Source organism: Musca domestica, unplaced genomic scaffold (genome assembly GCF_030504385.1).
Source record: "Musca domestica strain aabys unplaced genomic scaffold, Musca_domestica.polishedcontigs.V.1.1 14, whole genome shotgun sequence".
NCBI classification, from domain to species: Eukaryota; Metazoa; Arthropoda; class Insecta; order Diptera; family Muscidae; genus Musca; species Musca domestica.
Window position 1 is genome coordinate 4,065,550 of NW_026712192.1, and position 17,153 is coordinate 4,082,702.

The window sequence follows — 17,153 nt, forward strand, 5'->3', positions numbered from 1 at the left end:
CGCATTTCTCCATGGATTCAAAAAATGGAAGCATATTAAAAACTATGATCATGTTCCATTTCGAGGCTACAACATTCACTGATCCAACCTGGTCCAAATATAGTGCGGTTGACTCCTGCAGCTCCGTGATATTGGTTAAGCTGTCAGCGACCGTAGGTTTTACTTGAGTTAAAGCAAGAAGCAAAAGCACTAAGTAGCCTGCCAGATTGCCGGTTCTCTTTCCATTGGAGCTGTCACGTTTTTCATCAGTTTTTACGCCTTCTAATGGGCACAACTTGTTCACGGATCTCTTTATCAACCCTGCTTGGGTTTTTAAAGTGGCGACTCTTACTAACCCATCCGGTCCTGGATGGACATCTTCGACTTTACCTAACGGCCATCGTCCAGGATGTGTTTCCTCATTCTTAACTATCACCACTTGTCCCCTCTGTATATTCTTCTTTTCGGTTTTCCACTTGTACCGTTGTTGGAGTGTTTCTAGATAGTTTGATTTCCATTGCTTCCAAAAACAATTTTTCATTTTCTGCACTTGCTTCCAACGATCTAGGGCTGTAATCTTGTGTTCGTCGCTCGTTTCTGGATAGCTTATCAAGGGCCTTCCGATTAGAAAATGTCCAGGTGTGAGGACTTCCACCTCGCCAGCATTATCATCCATGTTATAAAGCGGCCTCGAATTTAACACGGCCTCGATCTGATATAAAAGCGTAGACATTTCTTCAAATGTCAATTTACTCTCACCAATAACTCTTCGTAAATGATATTTCATTGATTTAACAGCCGCTTCCCATATTCCTCCGAAGTGGGGACTTGCCGGGGGGATAAAATGCCACTGCACTCCTTCTGTCGCTAATATAGGTGCTAGTGCGTTATTCTCCTTCATGGCGGCCTTTAAATCTCTATCCAAATGTTTAACTGTTCCAACAAAATTTGTGCCGTTGTCAGAATATATATGACTACTTTTACCTCTTCTGGCAAACAAGCGCTTTAGGGCCGCCAGAAATGCTTCTGACGTCAAACTGCTAACCGGTTCCAAATGAATTGCCTTTGTTGTCATGCAAATAAATACCGCAATGTATCCTTTATATGTTTTCTGGCCTCTGCCATTTGAACACTTCATGTATATTGGTCCTGCATAGTCTACACCACAATGTGTAAACGGTGCAGATACATTAACTCTATATTCTGGTAACATTCCCATTAGCTGGCATTGATTTTCTCGTTTATATCGTATACATTTGACGCAACCCCGATTCAGCCGTTTTACGTTGTTTTTCAACCCAATAATCCAAAATTTTCTTTTTAGCAAATGTTCCACTATCCGATTTCCACCATGGAGCGTTTTCACATGTGCGTCCTTGATAATTAGATCACTCAGCTCTGATTTATTGAGTATTATGGGATGTTTACGATTATACGCCAGCGAAGCTAACTGTAATCGACCTCCAACTCTCAACACGCCATTCTCGTCTAAAAAGGGATTTAATGAAGCCAGCTTGTGTTTGTGATCAATCGGCGTATTATTTTTTAGTCTCGTGACAATTTCTGGAAATTCTTGTTGTTGATGGCCTTTTATTAAAAACATTTCTGCAGCTCGTAATTCTTCCACAGTCAAGTAATCTGGAAAGTTTTTTCCGCGTAGCTTTGCGATATATCTGAGCACATACGCTATCACTCGCTTAAGTCGTGTAAACGATGAATAATCTTTTACCATATGATTGAAATAGTTGGGACCGCTGTTCGCATTTGTGACGGCCACATTGACATACACAGGTTCCTTTGTATCCCAGCTCTCTTCATCTCGCATTAACCACGACGGACCATTCCACCAGAGATTATTCTCTGGTAACTTGTCTGCTGATATCCCTCTGGATCCCATGTCTGCCGGATTTTCCTTTGATTTTACATATTGCCATTTGGCTGCTGGTACCCATTGTTGAATCTCCTTCACTCTTGTCCTTATAAATCGATCTTTACTAGAACTATTACGTATCCATGACAGCGCTATCGACGAATCACTCCACATAAATACATTTGCTTCTATTGACAAAATTTTCATAACCTTTGTCATAAGTTTCGCTAATAAATTCGCCGCACACAACTCTAGTTTTGGTAACGTCTTCCTATTTTTAATGGGATTGACTTTGCTTTTAGCTGCTACTAGCTGAACAACTCCATTCACTTTAACATAAACTACGGCTGCATAAGCCTTTGCCGATGCATCCGCGAATCCATGCAGTTGTGCTTCAGTTGAGCTGGATACGTGCAACCATCGAGGTATTCGAATCGAAATCAGTGAGTTTAGCTTACTCGTGAACCCTCTCCATTGTTTATTCAGCTCCTCTATTAGTACATTATCCCATCCAATATCCATTACCCATAGTTGTTGAATAAAAAGCTTCGCCGTTATTGTTATTGGTGTTAGCCATCCTAATGGATCGAATATTTTGGCCAAATAGGACAGGGCTTTCCGCTTGGTTATCCGTTGTTCATTGTAAAGTTGCGTTGTAAATCCAAATGTGTCACTTGCTGGATACCATTTCAGCCCCAACGTTTTTAAGCAATCATCTTCTTCTATGTGAAGTACATCATTCTCTCTCTTTGCGTCTATGTTTTTTAGGACATCACTATCGTTCGAAATCCATTTCCGTAGCTTAAATCCATATTTTGCTAGATGTTTATTTATTTTCTCCTGTAATTCTTTACATCTTGAAATAGAATCTGCTCCGGTTAACAAATCGTCCATGTAGAAATCATTTTGTATAATAGCGCCAATGTCTTTATCTTCACATTGAGATCCAATTTCGTCAAGCGTCTTTAACGCCAAAAACGGCGCACACGCCGTACCGTACGTCACTGTCGTTAATCTGTATTGTTCTACTGGACTTTCGCTGCTGGATCTCCACAACACATATTGGTATTCTTGGTCATCTTTATGTACCCAAATTTGTCGGTACATTTTTTCCACGTCTGCACTTATGACGAACTGATGTTTCCGCCATTTTGTAAGGATATCAAAAATATCTCTCTGCAATCTTGGCCCAGCGTAGAGAATATCGTTCAAGCTTCTTCCATTTGATGTCTTGGAAGACGCATCAAATACCACTCTTACTTTTGTAGTTATACTGCTTTCTCTGATGACAGCTTGATGGGGAAGGTAGTATTTTCCCCGTATTTCTGGCTCTACTCGTTCCATATGCCCCATACTAATATATTCTTCCATAAACTGTTGGTATTCCATTTTTAGTTCAGGGTTGGCGCATAATTTTTTTTCAATGTTCAAAAATCTTGCCATAGCTCTTTTACGTGAATCTCCTAATTCAACGTCTTCCCTGAAGGGAAGTCTGACCATAAACCGGCCATCATTCGCTAACGATGTTGTTGAGCCGTAATTTGATATACAAAAGTCATCCTCTGTCACTGCTTGATTGTCGCTCACCTCCTCTATCTCCCAAAATCTTTCCAGAGTAGTAGTTGCTACAATTTTCTTGCTGCTTCCCTTTTTTTCCGTAGTCGGTCCCGACAGTATCCATCCTAGCTTCGTCCTCTGCGCCAATATACTATCTTTTTTGTGAATACCATCTTGAAGGATTTCGTGGTAGACATCGCTTCCAATCAGCACGTCGATTCTATCTGACGACGTAAAGTCCGGATCTGCTAGCGTAAAATTTTCCCATTTATCTATATCGTATTCACACGTTGGATCCTGCTGAACTGAAGCCAACTCAGGAAGTACGACTGCCTCTATATTCACAGCGAAATCGCTTAAAAATCTGGGTTTCACTTCAATAATAACTTTCGATTTTGATTTACCGACGACTGCTCCTCCAAGTCCATGCAGTGTTACATCTGTTCTTTGCTTTGGCAACTGCAATATCTGTACGGCTTCCTCGCTGATTGAAGACGCCTGAGCACAAGGATCGATTAATGCTCTCAAGGTGATGTATTCGTTTTGCTTCGATTTTACTCGTATCTGTGCTGTTGCAATTAATACATGATGCATTTCTTTTATTGTGGTAAATGTTGATTTTCCTTTGTTGCCTCCTGAAGCCGATTTTTCAATATGAAGGCTGGTGTGATGTCTGCCATTACACATAAAGCAATTCGTTTTGCTAATGCATCTTCTTGTTGCCTTATGATTTAAACAGTTAGTGCACAGCTCGTTCCGTCTTACCCAATCAATCCTCTCCTTCACTGTTAATGTTTTATACTGCTGACATTGGTGAATCTTGTGCCCAAAACTTTTGCAATAACCGCATTTTATTTGATTTTCTTCGCTAAAGTGAGCGCTCGATGGACCAAATGTTTGGGAGGAGAATGAAAACACTCTGTGTTGAGATCATTTCCAAATCTCACTCCTGAGAAATAAAACACAACCGCTCGTTTGTGTTGCTGGTTTAAATCTTTGGTTACCATGAAAAACCGAATCGACTCTCTATAAACGAAGTATGACTCTTCCATAGCCGCCGTTATGTTGTTCATCTGATCCTGTATCTTCTTGAAGTTGGTATTTACATCCTCCATAGTAGTGCGCAGAATATTAATCGTAGATTCCACGACCGAGGTTTGTTTTTGCATCATAAACTTCAGGTTATATTGATTTTCCAATAAGTTTTGCAAGCTTTCTTCTATTTTTTTCCGATCTTCCGCATCCATAGTTCCGAATAGGACGTGCTGGAGTGACCCGATGAACTCTAATGGCGCTCGTTTGGGCCTCCTACTAGTTCTCGAGAACAAGAACTCGTTAGTGTCTTGTAGACTCCGAACCTGCCTCTCCATAGTTCTTAGAATATTGTCGCACTGCGGCTCGAATATCTGCAACTTTACGCATAGTGGCATCATCGTTTTTAACACGGTCTCGCATTTCTCCATGGATTCAAAAAATGGAAGCATATTAAAAACTATGATCATGTTCCATTTCGAGGCTACAACATTCACTGATCCAACCTGGTCCAAATATAGTGCGGTTGACTCCTGCAGCTCCGTGATATTGGTTAAGCTGTCAGCGACCGTAGGTTTTACTTGAGTTAAAGCAAGAAGCAAAAGCACTAAGTAGCCTGCCAGATTGCCGGTTCTCTTTCCATTGGAGCTGTCACGTTTTTCATCAGTTTTTACGCCTTCTAATGGGCACAACTTGTTCACGGATCTCTTTATCAACCCTGCTTGGGTTTTTAAAGTGGCGACTCTTACTAACCCATCCGGTCCTGGATGGACATCTTCGACTTTACCTAACGGCCATCGTCCAGGATGTGTTTCCTCATTCTTAACTATCACCACTTGTCCCCTCTGTATATTCTTCGTCCTTATCTATTTTTAGATTTACAATGAACCATTGCGTAGCTGTTTGTCCCTTCATTCAAGTGGTCTTGGCTACCTACTGGCGCATCGATAATTGTGTGTATGTGGGTCATGGACTTTATTATTTTACACATTACCATATGCGACAGCGCACAAGATCACTGAATTGTATACATGTGGTATTTTATGACCGCTGGGAAACTGATAATGTTTAAATATTTATTTTTAATTTTTGGATTTTCCCAGCGCCTCAACCGCACACAAAAGGATGTACAAAGTATTTTGTACAAAGAATTTTTAGCCCCACTTTTATAATCTGCTAGATTTTCCCTGTTATTATCATCATTCTATTTCAAAGTTATACTCTCCTGCTGGAAAAGACATTTGTGACATTTCGAGATATATACAGGGTGAGATAAAAAAAAACTGCAACGCCATCATTTTTAAATTATTTTTAATTTTATTGAATGAAAGCAAAAAATGTCTAAAATAGCATCACATTTTAGAATAAGAATCGAATTTCTCCAAATTTGATGTACTTGCTTCTAGATCGGATGTGCCAAAATGCAGGTCATTTGGACTGATATTGACCATTTGGTGCAGAATTAACCCAAAATCGCTTGGAGATATAGATGCAAGCTATATCTTAATATGAACCAATTTCAATAGGGTTCGTCTAGGTATATAGGTCCACATTTCGTATAGCCACCATATAACGGTACCTCCCAATATTCGGTATTTTTGCTGCATTATTTACTGGTATTTTTTAAGGTTCGTATTTTAATATGTAATGGCCTATGACAAAACTTGTCTATGTCTACATCTTCGAATAGACCCCAATCTAACGGTTATTCTCTATATTCGGTATTTTTATGATTGTAACAGTATTTTTCAACCATTTTATTTTTTTCGAAATTCCCTCCAAATGGTGGAGTGTATTCAAATTTCGGTCCGGCCGAAAGAATTGACTCTAACTTCATATGTCAGTGTCTCAGTAGGTAGAACCGGGGTCCCCAATTTAAGCAACGGCTTTAAAACCGCTTAAACTTAAAAATATTTTCACTTCTTGCTTCCAACATAATTATAAACAACTTTTAACTTATTTAAGAACGCACATTATTCATTATTAATATCCTTTAAAAATCACACATACACAAACACCTATTGTCAACCCCAACCCATAGACCTCCAAACTCCAGGCATACAATCACACCAATTTCGCAGATCCTTTAAAATTTAAAGTTAAACAACAAACTCACACACACACATCCGTACAACATATAAATCGCTGTGACATTTTCTGCAAAGTGGAAAAGCTTGCACAGAGCATAAAAATGTACGAAGCCATACTAAAACAAAATAAACAAAATCTCAAAAATTACATTATCGTGTAATTACATTAGGTTTAAGTCCTCAACATTGCGTGCTCTTGACGATGAGGAAAAAATAATAATAATTTCATTAATATTCGTGTTGTTGTTGTTGTTCTTGTTCTGTATTTTCAGCTTTGTTTTCTCCTTTTTGTTTTTTGAAGAATAATGGCGATGTCGTCGCTGAAATTATCAACGGGAAACGGAAAAAGTTCAACATGGATGAGCAAAAAACGGCAGCAATTCAGCCATCCGCAGCAGTACATCAAACATCAACAGCTTCTGTACCCATGCCGATCCCGACGAAGCCGTTGGTGTACTAATAATTTGCCACGTTCATATCATGCGAAAATTTCCAGTACATCGTCCTCGTCCTCGTCGCCGTTGTCGTTGGCGTTGAGGAATAACGGTAGTTGTAACAACAGCAGCCGTCCCAGCTGGTGGTGGCTTATGTTGCTGGGTACATTTATGTCCTTATTGCCGCTCAACGTAATGGCCAATCGTAAGTTATCTGTTTATTTATTTATTTGTGTTGGTGTGTGTATGTGTGTGTGTAACTATGGCACACGGTCTTACCTTTTACCTTAAATTATCATCGTCCCCTTTTTCGTGGCTTAATTTTGTTTTTATATTTGTAATAACATTGTGGAAAATTTGTTGTTGTTGTTGTTTTTATATTTTTTATGTTCACCTCCATCCTGGTGTCAGGCCCAGACAATCTAAAGTAACTTGTTATCAAATGTCAGAAATTATATCGAGATTACAAAAAAAAATAAATAAAAAAAAAAAAACGGAACAGGACATATGTTTGTTTTATCCTTCCTCAAGCTGGATATTTCAGAAGTTTAAAAATATGTCAAAACAAGTTTTTTTTTGCCAGATAAGGATCTCCTTATTGTGGTATCTTAAGATTAGCTTGGAGGGCTTGCTGTTGTATCATCAAAAATACCCAGCAGTCCGCTGGCCATTACAATTTAATACCCATCCAAATGTATGCTATATTGTCAATAGGAAAAAATGAAATAACAGTGGTTAATAGCATACAACTAGCATCCGAATCGGATGAGTCGTATTGCTATTACATTGTGAAACAAAATCCATGTTAGAATTAAAGAACAAAAAAAAAAAAAATACATTAAAAAGTGTTCATCGCACTTGCATCTGAATCGGATGCCTTTGTATTGTTTTGTAACTTTTGTAACTTATTGTTGCAGCTGCTGTTGTACGGTTATTCATTTTTGATGCTTCTTTCTTTTTTGAAGCAAAATTTTATTCTGTGAAGTGTTTTTGAAAGTGCAAGTTGTGAATATTGAAAAAAGTTAATAAAATAAATTAAAAAACTAAGAATATAGTAAGTGTTGTGTGTTAAATAAGTTAAATAAAATGTCAGGATTCAGTAGGAGAAATTTAAGACGATTAAAGAAAGTGGAAGCAGATAATTTAAAAAGAAATGCACAGTTGAGGACGGAATGTTTGGAAAACAATGATATTGTACTAAATGAGCAGATTCCATGCATTCCAAAATTGTAGAAGATTTTGGAAAATATGTAAGAATATTAAAAACTCTCCGTTATAATCCATTAATAATTTAATTTCTTTCAGGTTAGTATCATAAAAATTATAATTTCGTCAGATTAAAAACTTTGCAAGATTAATGACATATCTATAATATTATCTTACTGCTACGATGGTACCCAAAATAAAAAGGCGTTGAAGGAATATAAATTCTAATCATGGCCATTTTCGGTAAGTTAATTTTTTTCTTACAGATTTATTGAAAATTGATATTATATTACCTTAAAATGTAGTCCAGTAGTCTATTCTATAGTATAACAGTTTAATATTAAAAAATTGTTCTATATTTTCTATCCTTATTTCAGAAGCTGTCATATGTGAAGGATTCAATGAACAGGATTACGCCAAAAAAATTAGAAATTGTTTCAAATTCCCTAGCGCCAGACACTTCCTACAATAAAAAAAAAACTGGAAAAATTTAATTTTTTTCCTTTAGTTTAAGTTTTATTTCTTCCCACGTCTTTTGAATAAGTTTTATGAATTTCGTTTTTATGCATTATTCTAATAATACACTGTTAATAATACCAATATTTTAATAAAAACAGCTGAAATTTAAGTTCCACAATCTAAAATGTTGATGGAATCGGACCCATCCAACCTTCGCTTACAATGTTGATAGATTTCGGACCCATCCAACATTCGCTTACGTTGTCGGTCGATTTCGGACCCATCCAACATTCGCTTACATTGTCGGTAGATTTCGGACTCGTCTGACAGCCTAGGCCATCGCTGTGTAAATGTAAGTAGAAATTGTATACAGGCTTTGGATGGGTCGCACCTACATTGTCATTGGTCTCAGATGGAAGATGTATGTGCTAAAAAATCCGCTGGGTAGTTACTCCACTTAGAGAGAGAGAGAGAGAGAGAGAGCGGAAGTGAGGGGGAGAGAAAGAGAGAGAGAGAACGAAAGTGAGAGGGAGAGAGAGAGCGAAAGTGAGAGGGAGAGAGAAAGAAAATCAAAAAATTGTCCGGTTCTCACCAAGTCTGTGGAGTCGAGCCATTTTTAATCGACTTCGACAAAATCCCGTTAGTCCGAAGATTATTAAGCAATATCCTTCTGTTTGTTTGTCTATCATTTTGTTGGTTTGCCTCAGACCTCCCAAAAACTTGCTCAATTTTGCTTAAAGAGTGAAACTCACTTGAATTCGCGCGAGTATGCTCTAAATTTCCGAACAAGAATGTGTCAGGAGTGATCCCACCCAAGACAAAAGAGTGAAGAGTAGACTCCGTAAAAAAAACTCCCACCCGTTGAGAAATCCTGTTCACAAGCGAGTTTCGCTCCCTAGTGTAAATGAGTAAATCTGAGCTGTGCTTGAAATCAGTATTCAGTATTTTGAAGTTTTCAATGACTACAGGGCACATTATATTTATATCTTCTCCCAGAAGATTTGGAGTTACTTTGACTAAATTTGGGAAACACGCAGGATGGCGCTAAGGGAATTGGACCTGCTCCTAAAATACCATTTTTTTTGTGATTTTTATACCCTACACCAAACTGTGGTGCAGAGTATTATGTTAGAAGTTAACCTCCATAGAATAAAACACTGATTTTATTTATACACACCCTCTGTCTCTCTGCTCTATGCCCAAGCACGAATCCTTCAAAAATATTGTCTACCAAGTGTGTAATTTCAGCCCCGAATTAGATGGATTTTGGCACATACGACCGAATTCAGCCTAAAAGTACTTTTGTCAATTGGTAGAATCGGCTATAGCTCACATATATATATATGTTATATTCGATTTCATATTTAATCCCTCAAAGCCGTAATACAGGATGAGATAAAAAAACTGCAACAAGGTCAAACGCCATAATTTTTACTTTTTTTTTAAATTTTATTGAATGAAAGCTGAAATTTCGAAAATAGCATAAAATTTTAGAATAAGTTTAGATTTGTTCAAATTGGTCACCTTTGGCTCGAATTACGGCCTTCAAACGGCCAATGAAACCATCACACGCTGCCCGAATGTTGCTCTGCGGTATTTTAGTCCATTCCCGACGAGGCGCTTGATTGAGGTGATCGACACTCTGGTATTTTTTAGTGCCAACCTTGCTTTTCAAAATACTCCAGACAAAATAGTCCAACGGATTGGTATCCGGAGATTTTGGTGCACTGGAAATGAAGCGAGGAACCTTATTTTGTAACCATTCTTGGGTGGTGCGTGTTGAGTGCGATGGTGCTGAGCCCTGTTGGAATGTCCAAGGTCTGCGGCCAAAATGTTTGCGTGCGTAAGGCTTTAATACATCCTCCAGAATATTTTCGAGATAATATTCAGCATTTTTTCTGATGCCTCCGTCGATTTTTACGAGCGGAGAGCGACCTTCGGCTGTTATGGCTGCCGCACCATCACCATACCCGACGCTTGAGTTCTGGTGGCCAACCGAAGGTGCGCATTTGGTGGTGACCCTTTTTGGCAAGTAAACACGATCACTTTGTTTGTTTACAAACTGGACTGCTGGACAACGAATGTTTTCTCATCGGAGAAAACCAAATTCGGCAGTTCACCACTTTCGGCCAAGCGAAGCAACTCTTTAGCTCTTTTGAGTCTATTTTCTTTCTGTTGCGGTGTAAGTTCTTGCATTTTTTGGAATTTCAATGGCTTTACCTCGAGCTCACTTTTCAAGATTTGTCAAATGGAATATTGCGATATGTAATTCGGCCACTGCGACGCGGGTTTCGATCAAGTCGTTTCTTTACTTTTCGAACCATTTCTGCTGATGATGTTTTTTTCGTCCATTCCTTGACGAGCCACAAAAGATGGTAAAGGGTGTTTTTTATGTCCGATAGAACTTGAAATTGTAAAAAATAACACAAAAAAATTTAATTTTGTTAATTTGTTTTATTCGAAAGATCAATACGTGACATCAACATTTGAAAATGATTTCGGACATATAGGCACCGCGGCTGTTCTTGACGAAGTGCATTCTGGACGTCCAATTTTTGGCCACTTTTTCGAGCACTGCTGGCCGTATGTCACGAATAACACGAACAATGCTGGCCTACAAGGCGTCAATTGTTGCTGGTTTATTAGCATAAACCAGTGACTTCACGTAGCCCCACAGAGGTGTCAAATCGCACGACCTTGGAGGCCAATTGACAGGTCTATTTCTCGAAATCAACTCATCGGAAGATATTGATTTCAATAAGTCGATGGTTCCATATCAATGTCATCCATATTTTTAAACAAAAATCATTGATCATGGTGCGGTAACGATCTTCATTGACCGTAACGCGAGCTCAGGCCCCATTTTTGAAGAAATAAGGCCCGATGATGAAACCAGCGTGCATACGGTGCATTTTTCTGAATGTAATGGAGTCTCTAGGGTCTCTCCATATGCGGCAATTTAGCTTTTTAACAAACCCATTAAGCCAAAAATGCCCCTCATCGCTGAACACAATTTTGCGATAAAAAAGGGTCATTTGCCAACTACTCTAGAGCCTAATTAAAAAAGTAAATTCGGATAATTTTGTAGCGTTGTTCAAGCGTGAGTCTATTCATGATGATTTGTCAGAGTATGAAACAAATAAAAAACAAGTAAAAAACATTAAGTTCGGCCGGGCCAAACTTTTAATACCCTCCACCTTAGGGTAAAGGAAACATTAGAAGAAATGTAGCAAAAACCATTAAAATGCCGAATATCGGGAGGTACCGTTATATGGGGGCTATACCAAATCATGGACCCATACATGCAATGTTTCGCCAACGGAGCTAGAACCCATTATGACCTACTAATACCAATTTTCAGATAAATACCTGAAAAAAATGTGGCAAAAACCATCAAAACACCGAATATCGGGAGGTACCGTTATATGGGGGCTATACCAAATCATGGACCCATACATGCAATGTTTCGCCACCGGAGCTGGAACCCATTATGACCAACAAATACCAATTTTTAGACAAATCCGTTAAAAAAAATGTGGCAAAAAAAATCAAAATATCGAATATCGGGAGGTACCATTCTATGGGGGCTATACCAAATCATGGATCCATACATGCAATGTTTCGCCAACGGAGCTGGAACCCATTATGACCAACAAATACCAATTTTTAGACAAATCCCTTAAAAAAATGTGGCAAAAATAATCAAAATATCGAATATCGGGAAGTACGATTATATGGGGGCTATACCAGAACGTGGACCGATATATCTCATTTTCAATACCAATCACCCTAGACACTATACAAATTGCTCTGCTAAATTTTGGCGCTCTACGTCAAATACTGTGGGCTGTATCGTGATTTCAACAGAATTAAAATAACAGACAGACAGACGGACAGACAGACGGATATCGTTAAATCGAGTTAGAATTTTGTGCTGATTATAAATATATATACTTTATGGGGTCAACGACGAATATTTAAGGATGTTACAAACGGAATGACCAATTTTATATACCCTCCTCTCCAAGGTGGAGGGTATAAAAATATCAAAATTTAATTTTCTGTGTTACTTCTTAAAAAACACCCTTTAGAAGAATACAGGTAGATGCATCAACGCTTTGGAACATTGATATGTCAAAAAAATGTCTTTTCAAATATAAGTACATTTTCGGAGTGTTACACATGGAATGACGAACATAATCTACTTTTCATACTATGTATGGTGGAGGGCATACAAAATGCATATAGATAATTTTTTAACTAAATTGCACACATGAATTACTGTTATTAGGAATTCCATGCTTTATTATTCCAAGACACAAGATATACACTGGATATACTATTTATGACCCAAAACTACTACCGCTAGTTCAACTGCTACTCCCCGAAATCCCTTAGTATTTAATCCCTTGGGATTTTTTCACTTTAGCAATCTTTGTGCAGTGTCTTATCCGAAGGAGCATAATAAATTTGAAAGATACTTGAATTCTGTTTCATAAATTTTTAATCCACACCAAAAGCTACTACAACTTTTATTTATATGGTTGTGTGGGTGGGTTGGTTGGTGGTGTGTGTTATCCATCTTTTATGTATTTTTTTCCGAGGATATAACTTTATTTCTGTTAAATATTTATTTTTCACTTTTTATTACTTCTCTCTTTGCTTGGCATGTAACTCGACTTGACAAAGAATATTTATTGCTGCAGTTCACGAACCGATGTTGGCTGGAAAATGACAAACGTACATACGTTTGTATGTATGGAGGTCTGTATGTATGTACATTCATACATTTTTGAGGTCTCGTTTAATAACGGACAATTTGTTAAAAGCAGCTAAACAAAAATCAACGTTTTTAAGGTTACGTCGCGCATGGTGTTGAAAATAACATTAAAGCCAACAAAGTTCAAATAATGAGATCGTGTGGGTGAAAATTTAGTCATTAATTCACTGCATTCATCTACAATGGCGAACTAAATCCCTTTAAAGCCTCTATATAACGTTTACTAGAACTAGCTGCATTGAGATAGCTGTTATTAAAGAGGATATATTAACAATATGGTTTATTTTATACATATTTTAAAAATATTTTAAGCCCCCAATAGTTCATGAGATTATTTCATTAATCATTATATTTTATACCCTCCGAACATATATAGTATGGAGGGTATATTAACTTTTTCATTTCGTTTGTAACTCATCGAAAGAATGATTTTAGACCTTACAACGTATATATATATATATATATATTGCTGATCAGGGTAAACATCTAGGACGATAAGCACGATAGAGTCGAAAGGAATTAAGATGGAAAATTATAATTCACAGATTAGTCCTTTGCCTGCAGGCAGGTCAACTTCGAAGATGGACTATATTGTTCCACCATATCGTATAGTCCCCATATAACGTTACCTCGCGATATTCGATATTTAGTGATGATGTCAATAATCTCCAAAGGAATTATCTGAAATTCTGCACATGAATTTCATTTGGGGTATTTTACCTCCTGAAAGAGAGGTCTACAGGGTAAGATGAAAAAAAGCAACAAAGCCAAACGCCACAATTTTTACATTTCTTTTTTAAATTTTATTGTATAAAAGAAAAACAAGTAAAATAGCTGTAAGTTCGGCAGGGCCGATCTTTGGATACCCTCCACCATTTGGCAATTTTCAAACAAATAAAATCCGTTAAAAATTCTGTTTAAATCTTAAAAATGCGGAAAGTAGCCGTATATTAGGGTCTATACGATGACGAGGACCCGAAAAAAGTCTGTTTATAATGTAGCTAAATTCAACAAAATACCGAATACCGGGTTATACCGTTATATGAGGGCTATACGAAGACGTGGACCTGCACAGACAATTTTCTGTCATAGGCTGTAGTACCCATTACGAACTTCAAATATCAAATTTTGAATACTTCGGTAAATAATGTCTTTAAAATCATCAAAATAACGAATATCGGGAGGTGCCGTTGTATGAGGGCTATATGAAGACATGGATCTGCACTGACAATTTTCTATCTTAGGCTGTAGTATCCATTACGAACTTTAAATACCAAATTTGAAACAATTCCGGTAAATAATGTCACTTAAATCATCAAAGTACCGAATATCGGGTTATACCGTTATATGAGGGCTATACGAAGACCTGGACCTGCACAGAGGTTGTAGTATCCATTACGAACTTCAAATACTAAATTTGAAACAATTCCGGTTAATAATGTCGCTAAAATCATCAAAATACCTAATATGGGGAGGTACCATTATATGGGGTCTATACGAAGGCCTATTTTCAATACCAAAAGTCCAGCATGGCCCATTTTCAGTACCAAAAGTCCTGCAGACATAACATACATTTGAGTAAAATTTTATCAATCTACTTCAATTCGTTCGGAAGCTACGGTGATTTCCACAGACGGACAGACGGGTAGGCAGACAGGCGGACGGACATTTTTAAATCGACATAGAATTTTATTTTGATCAAGAATATGCATATATTGTGGCGTCTTAAATGTGTATTTCGAGGTGTTACAAATGGAATGACAAACTTAATATACCCTCCATACTATGGTGAAGGGTATAAAAAAAGTAAGGAATAGCATCAAATTTTAGAATATGTTTACATTTGTTTGAATTGCTCATTTTTGGCACGAATTATGGCCTTCAAACGGCCAATGCAACTGTCACACGCTGCCCGAATGTTGTTCTGCGGTATTTTGGTCCATTCCCGACACGCGCTTGCTTGAGTTAATCGAAACATTTGTATTTTTTAGTGCCAACCTTGCTTTCCAAAACACTCCAGACACAATAGTTCAATGGATTGGTATCCGGAGACTTTGGTGGCCATTGTGCGCTGGAAATGAAGCGTGGTGGCCAAACGAAGGTGCACATTTTCAGCTGACCTCTTTGGAAAGTAAACACGATAATTTTGTCTGATTACAAACTGCTAGACAACGAATGTTTTCTCATCGGAGAAACCTAAATTCGGCAGTTCACCACCTTCGGCCAAGCGAAGCTACACTTTAACTCTTTTGAGTCTATTTTCTTCCCGTTGCGGTGTAACTTCTTGCACTTTTTGGCATTTCAATGGCTTTACTTCGAGCTGATTTTTCAATATTAGCCGAATGGAATATTGTGATATGTTTTGCTCACGAGCCATTTTTCGGCCACTGCGACGCGCGGTTTCGATCAAGTCGCTTCTTTACTTTTCGACCCGTTTTTGCTGATGTTGCTGTTTTCTTCCGTCCATTTCCTCAACGTCGGCCTACGCTACCAGTATCACGAATACCTTTTTTTCTGGGAAATTCTCACCATAATGCTTTTGACCGCTTGTAAACAATGCAATGATCTGTCACTGGAATAATTTTAACAGCTTTCGGACGAGTGGCTTTGAAATGACAGCAGTCTGAATTTGGTTGCAGTATTTTCATATCATCATGTATATGTAGCATCCGATTTGGTATTAAAGTCCCTCACATGCGTAATATGCAATCCAAAACAATGGTATGGGGAGACCGGACATCAGATTCAACTAGAAAATACCTCTGCCAAATTTTATCGAGATCGGTTCAGATTTTTATATAGCTTCAATATACATCTTTATCCGATTTTTCGATCATTACTCACCATCAGCCCAAACTGAATAGCTTTTTTCATATTCAACCGAATTTTACTTTTTAGGGGAAACCAGGTTCGGTATATATATTGTTCTAATAACTACTTTTTATACCATACACCGCATAGTGTTAAGAGTATTATGTCTTTGTGCATTTGTTTGTAACATGGAGAAGAAAGCGAGATAGACCCATAGTTCCTAGTGATGATCTGCATAGAATCACTTTCTGAGTTGATTTATGCATGTCAGTCCGTTCGTCCGTCCGTCCGTCTGTCCATGTATTCTTGTGAACAAATTGCAGGTCGCATTTATTATCCGATTGAGATGAAACTTTGCACACAACATTTGTTTGGCCCAAGGACGAACTCTATTGAAATTGGAGAAAATCGGTCAAAATTTAGATATAGCTCCCATATATATCTTCGTCCGATTTGCATTTTATTGTGCACCAAACGTGTAAAATCAGCCCGAATAGTATGAAATTTTGCACATACAATCAAATTAGGCCTGAAAATAAGTATGCCAAATTTGATTGAAATCGGTTCAGATATAGATATAGCTCCCATATATATTGTTCATCCGATTTGTTATTTTTGTCCTCCGCAGCCGTAATATGCGCCCTGTAACAACAATATTTGGGGAAATATATCAAATACAGCTCAGAAATACCTTTGCTAAATTTTATCGAGATCGATTCAGATTTGGATATAGCTCCTATAACTTCGTCCGATTTACTTTTTATTGTGCACCAAACGTCTAATATTTGCCCAAATAGGATGGAATTTGGCACATACGACCGAATTTAGTCTAGAAGGTAGTATGCCAAATTTGGTGAAGATCGGTTCAGATATAGCTATAGCTCCCATATATATTGTTCATCCGATTTGTTGTATTTGTCACCTACAGCCGTAAT

The 17,153-nt window shown here is 37.7% G+C and overlaps 2 protein-coding genes across 2 annotated transcripts in view; one reads left to right on the forward strand and one right to left on the reverse strand.

Moving 5' to 3' along the window:
- Nucleotides 1-4,000, reverse strand: part of LOC131801042 (uncharacterized) — a 65,402-nt gene extending 61,402 nt beyond the window's left edge. Inside the window, exon 1 of the mRNA XM_059119003.1 lies at nucleotides 1,330-4,000. Within this exon, the coding sequence (XP_058974986.1) occupies nucleotides 1,330-4,000 (2,671 nt within the window). The remainder of the gene's footprint in view (nucleotides 1-1,329) is intronic.
- Nucleotides 1-17,153, forward strand: part of LOC101897009 (tyramine beta-hydroxylase) — a 106,785-nt gene that overhangs the window by 20,331 nt on the left and 69,301 nt on the right. The window contains exon 2 of the mRNA XM_059119132.1: nucleotides 6,801-7,167. Coding sequence (XP_058975115.1) covers nucleotides 6,834-7,167 — 334 coding nt within the window. The 5' untranslated portion in view covers nucleotides 6,801-6,833. The remainder of the gene's footprint in view (nucleotides 1-6,800; nucleotides 7,168-17,153) is intronic.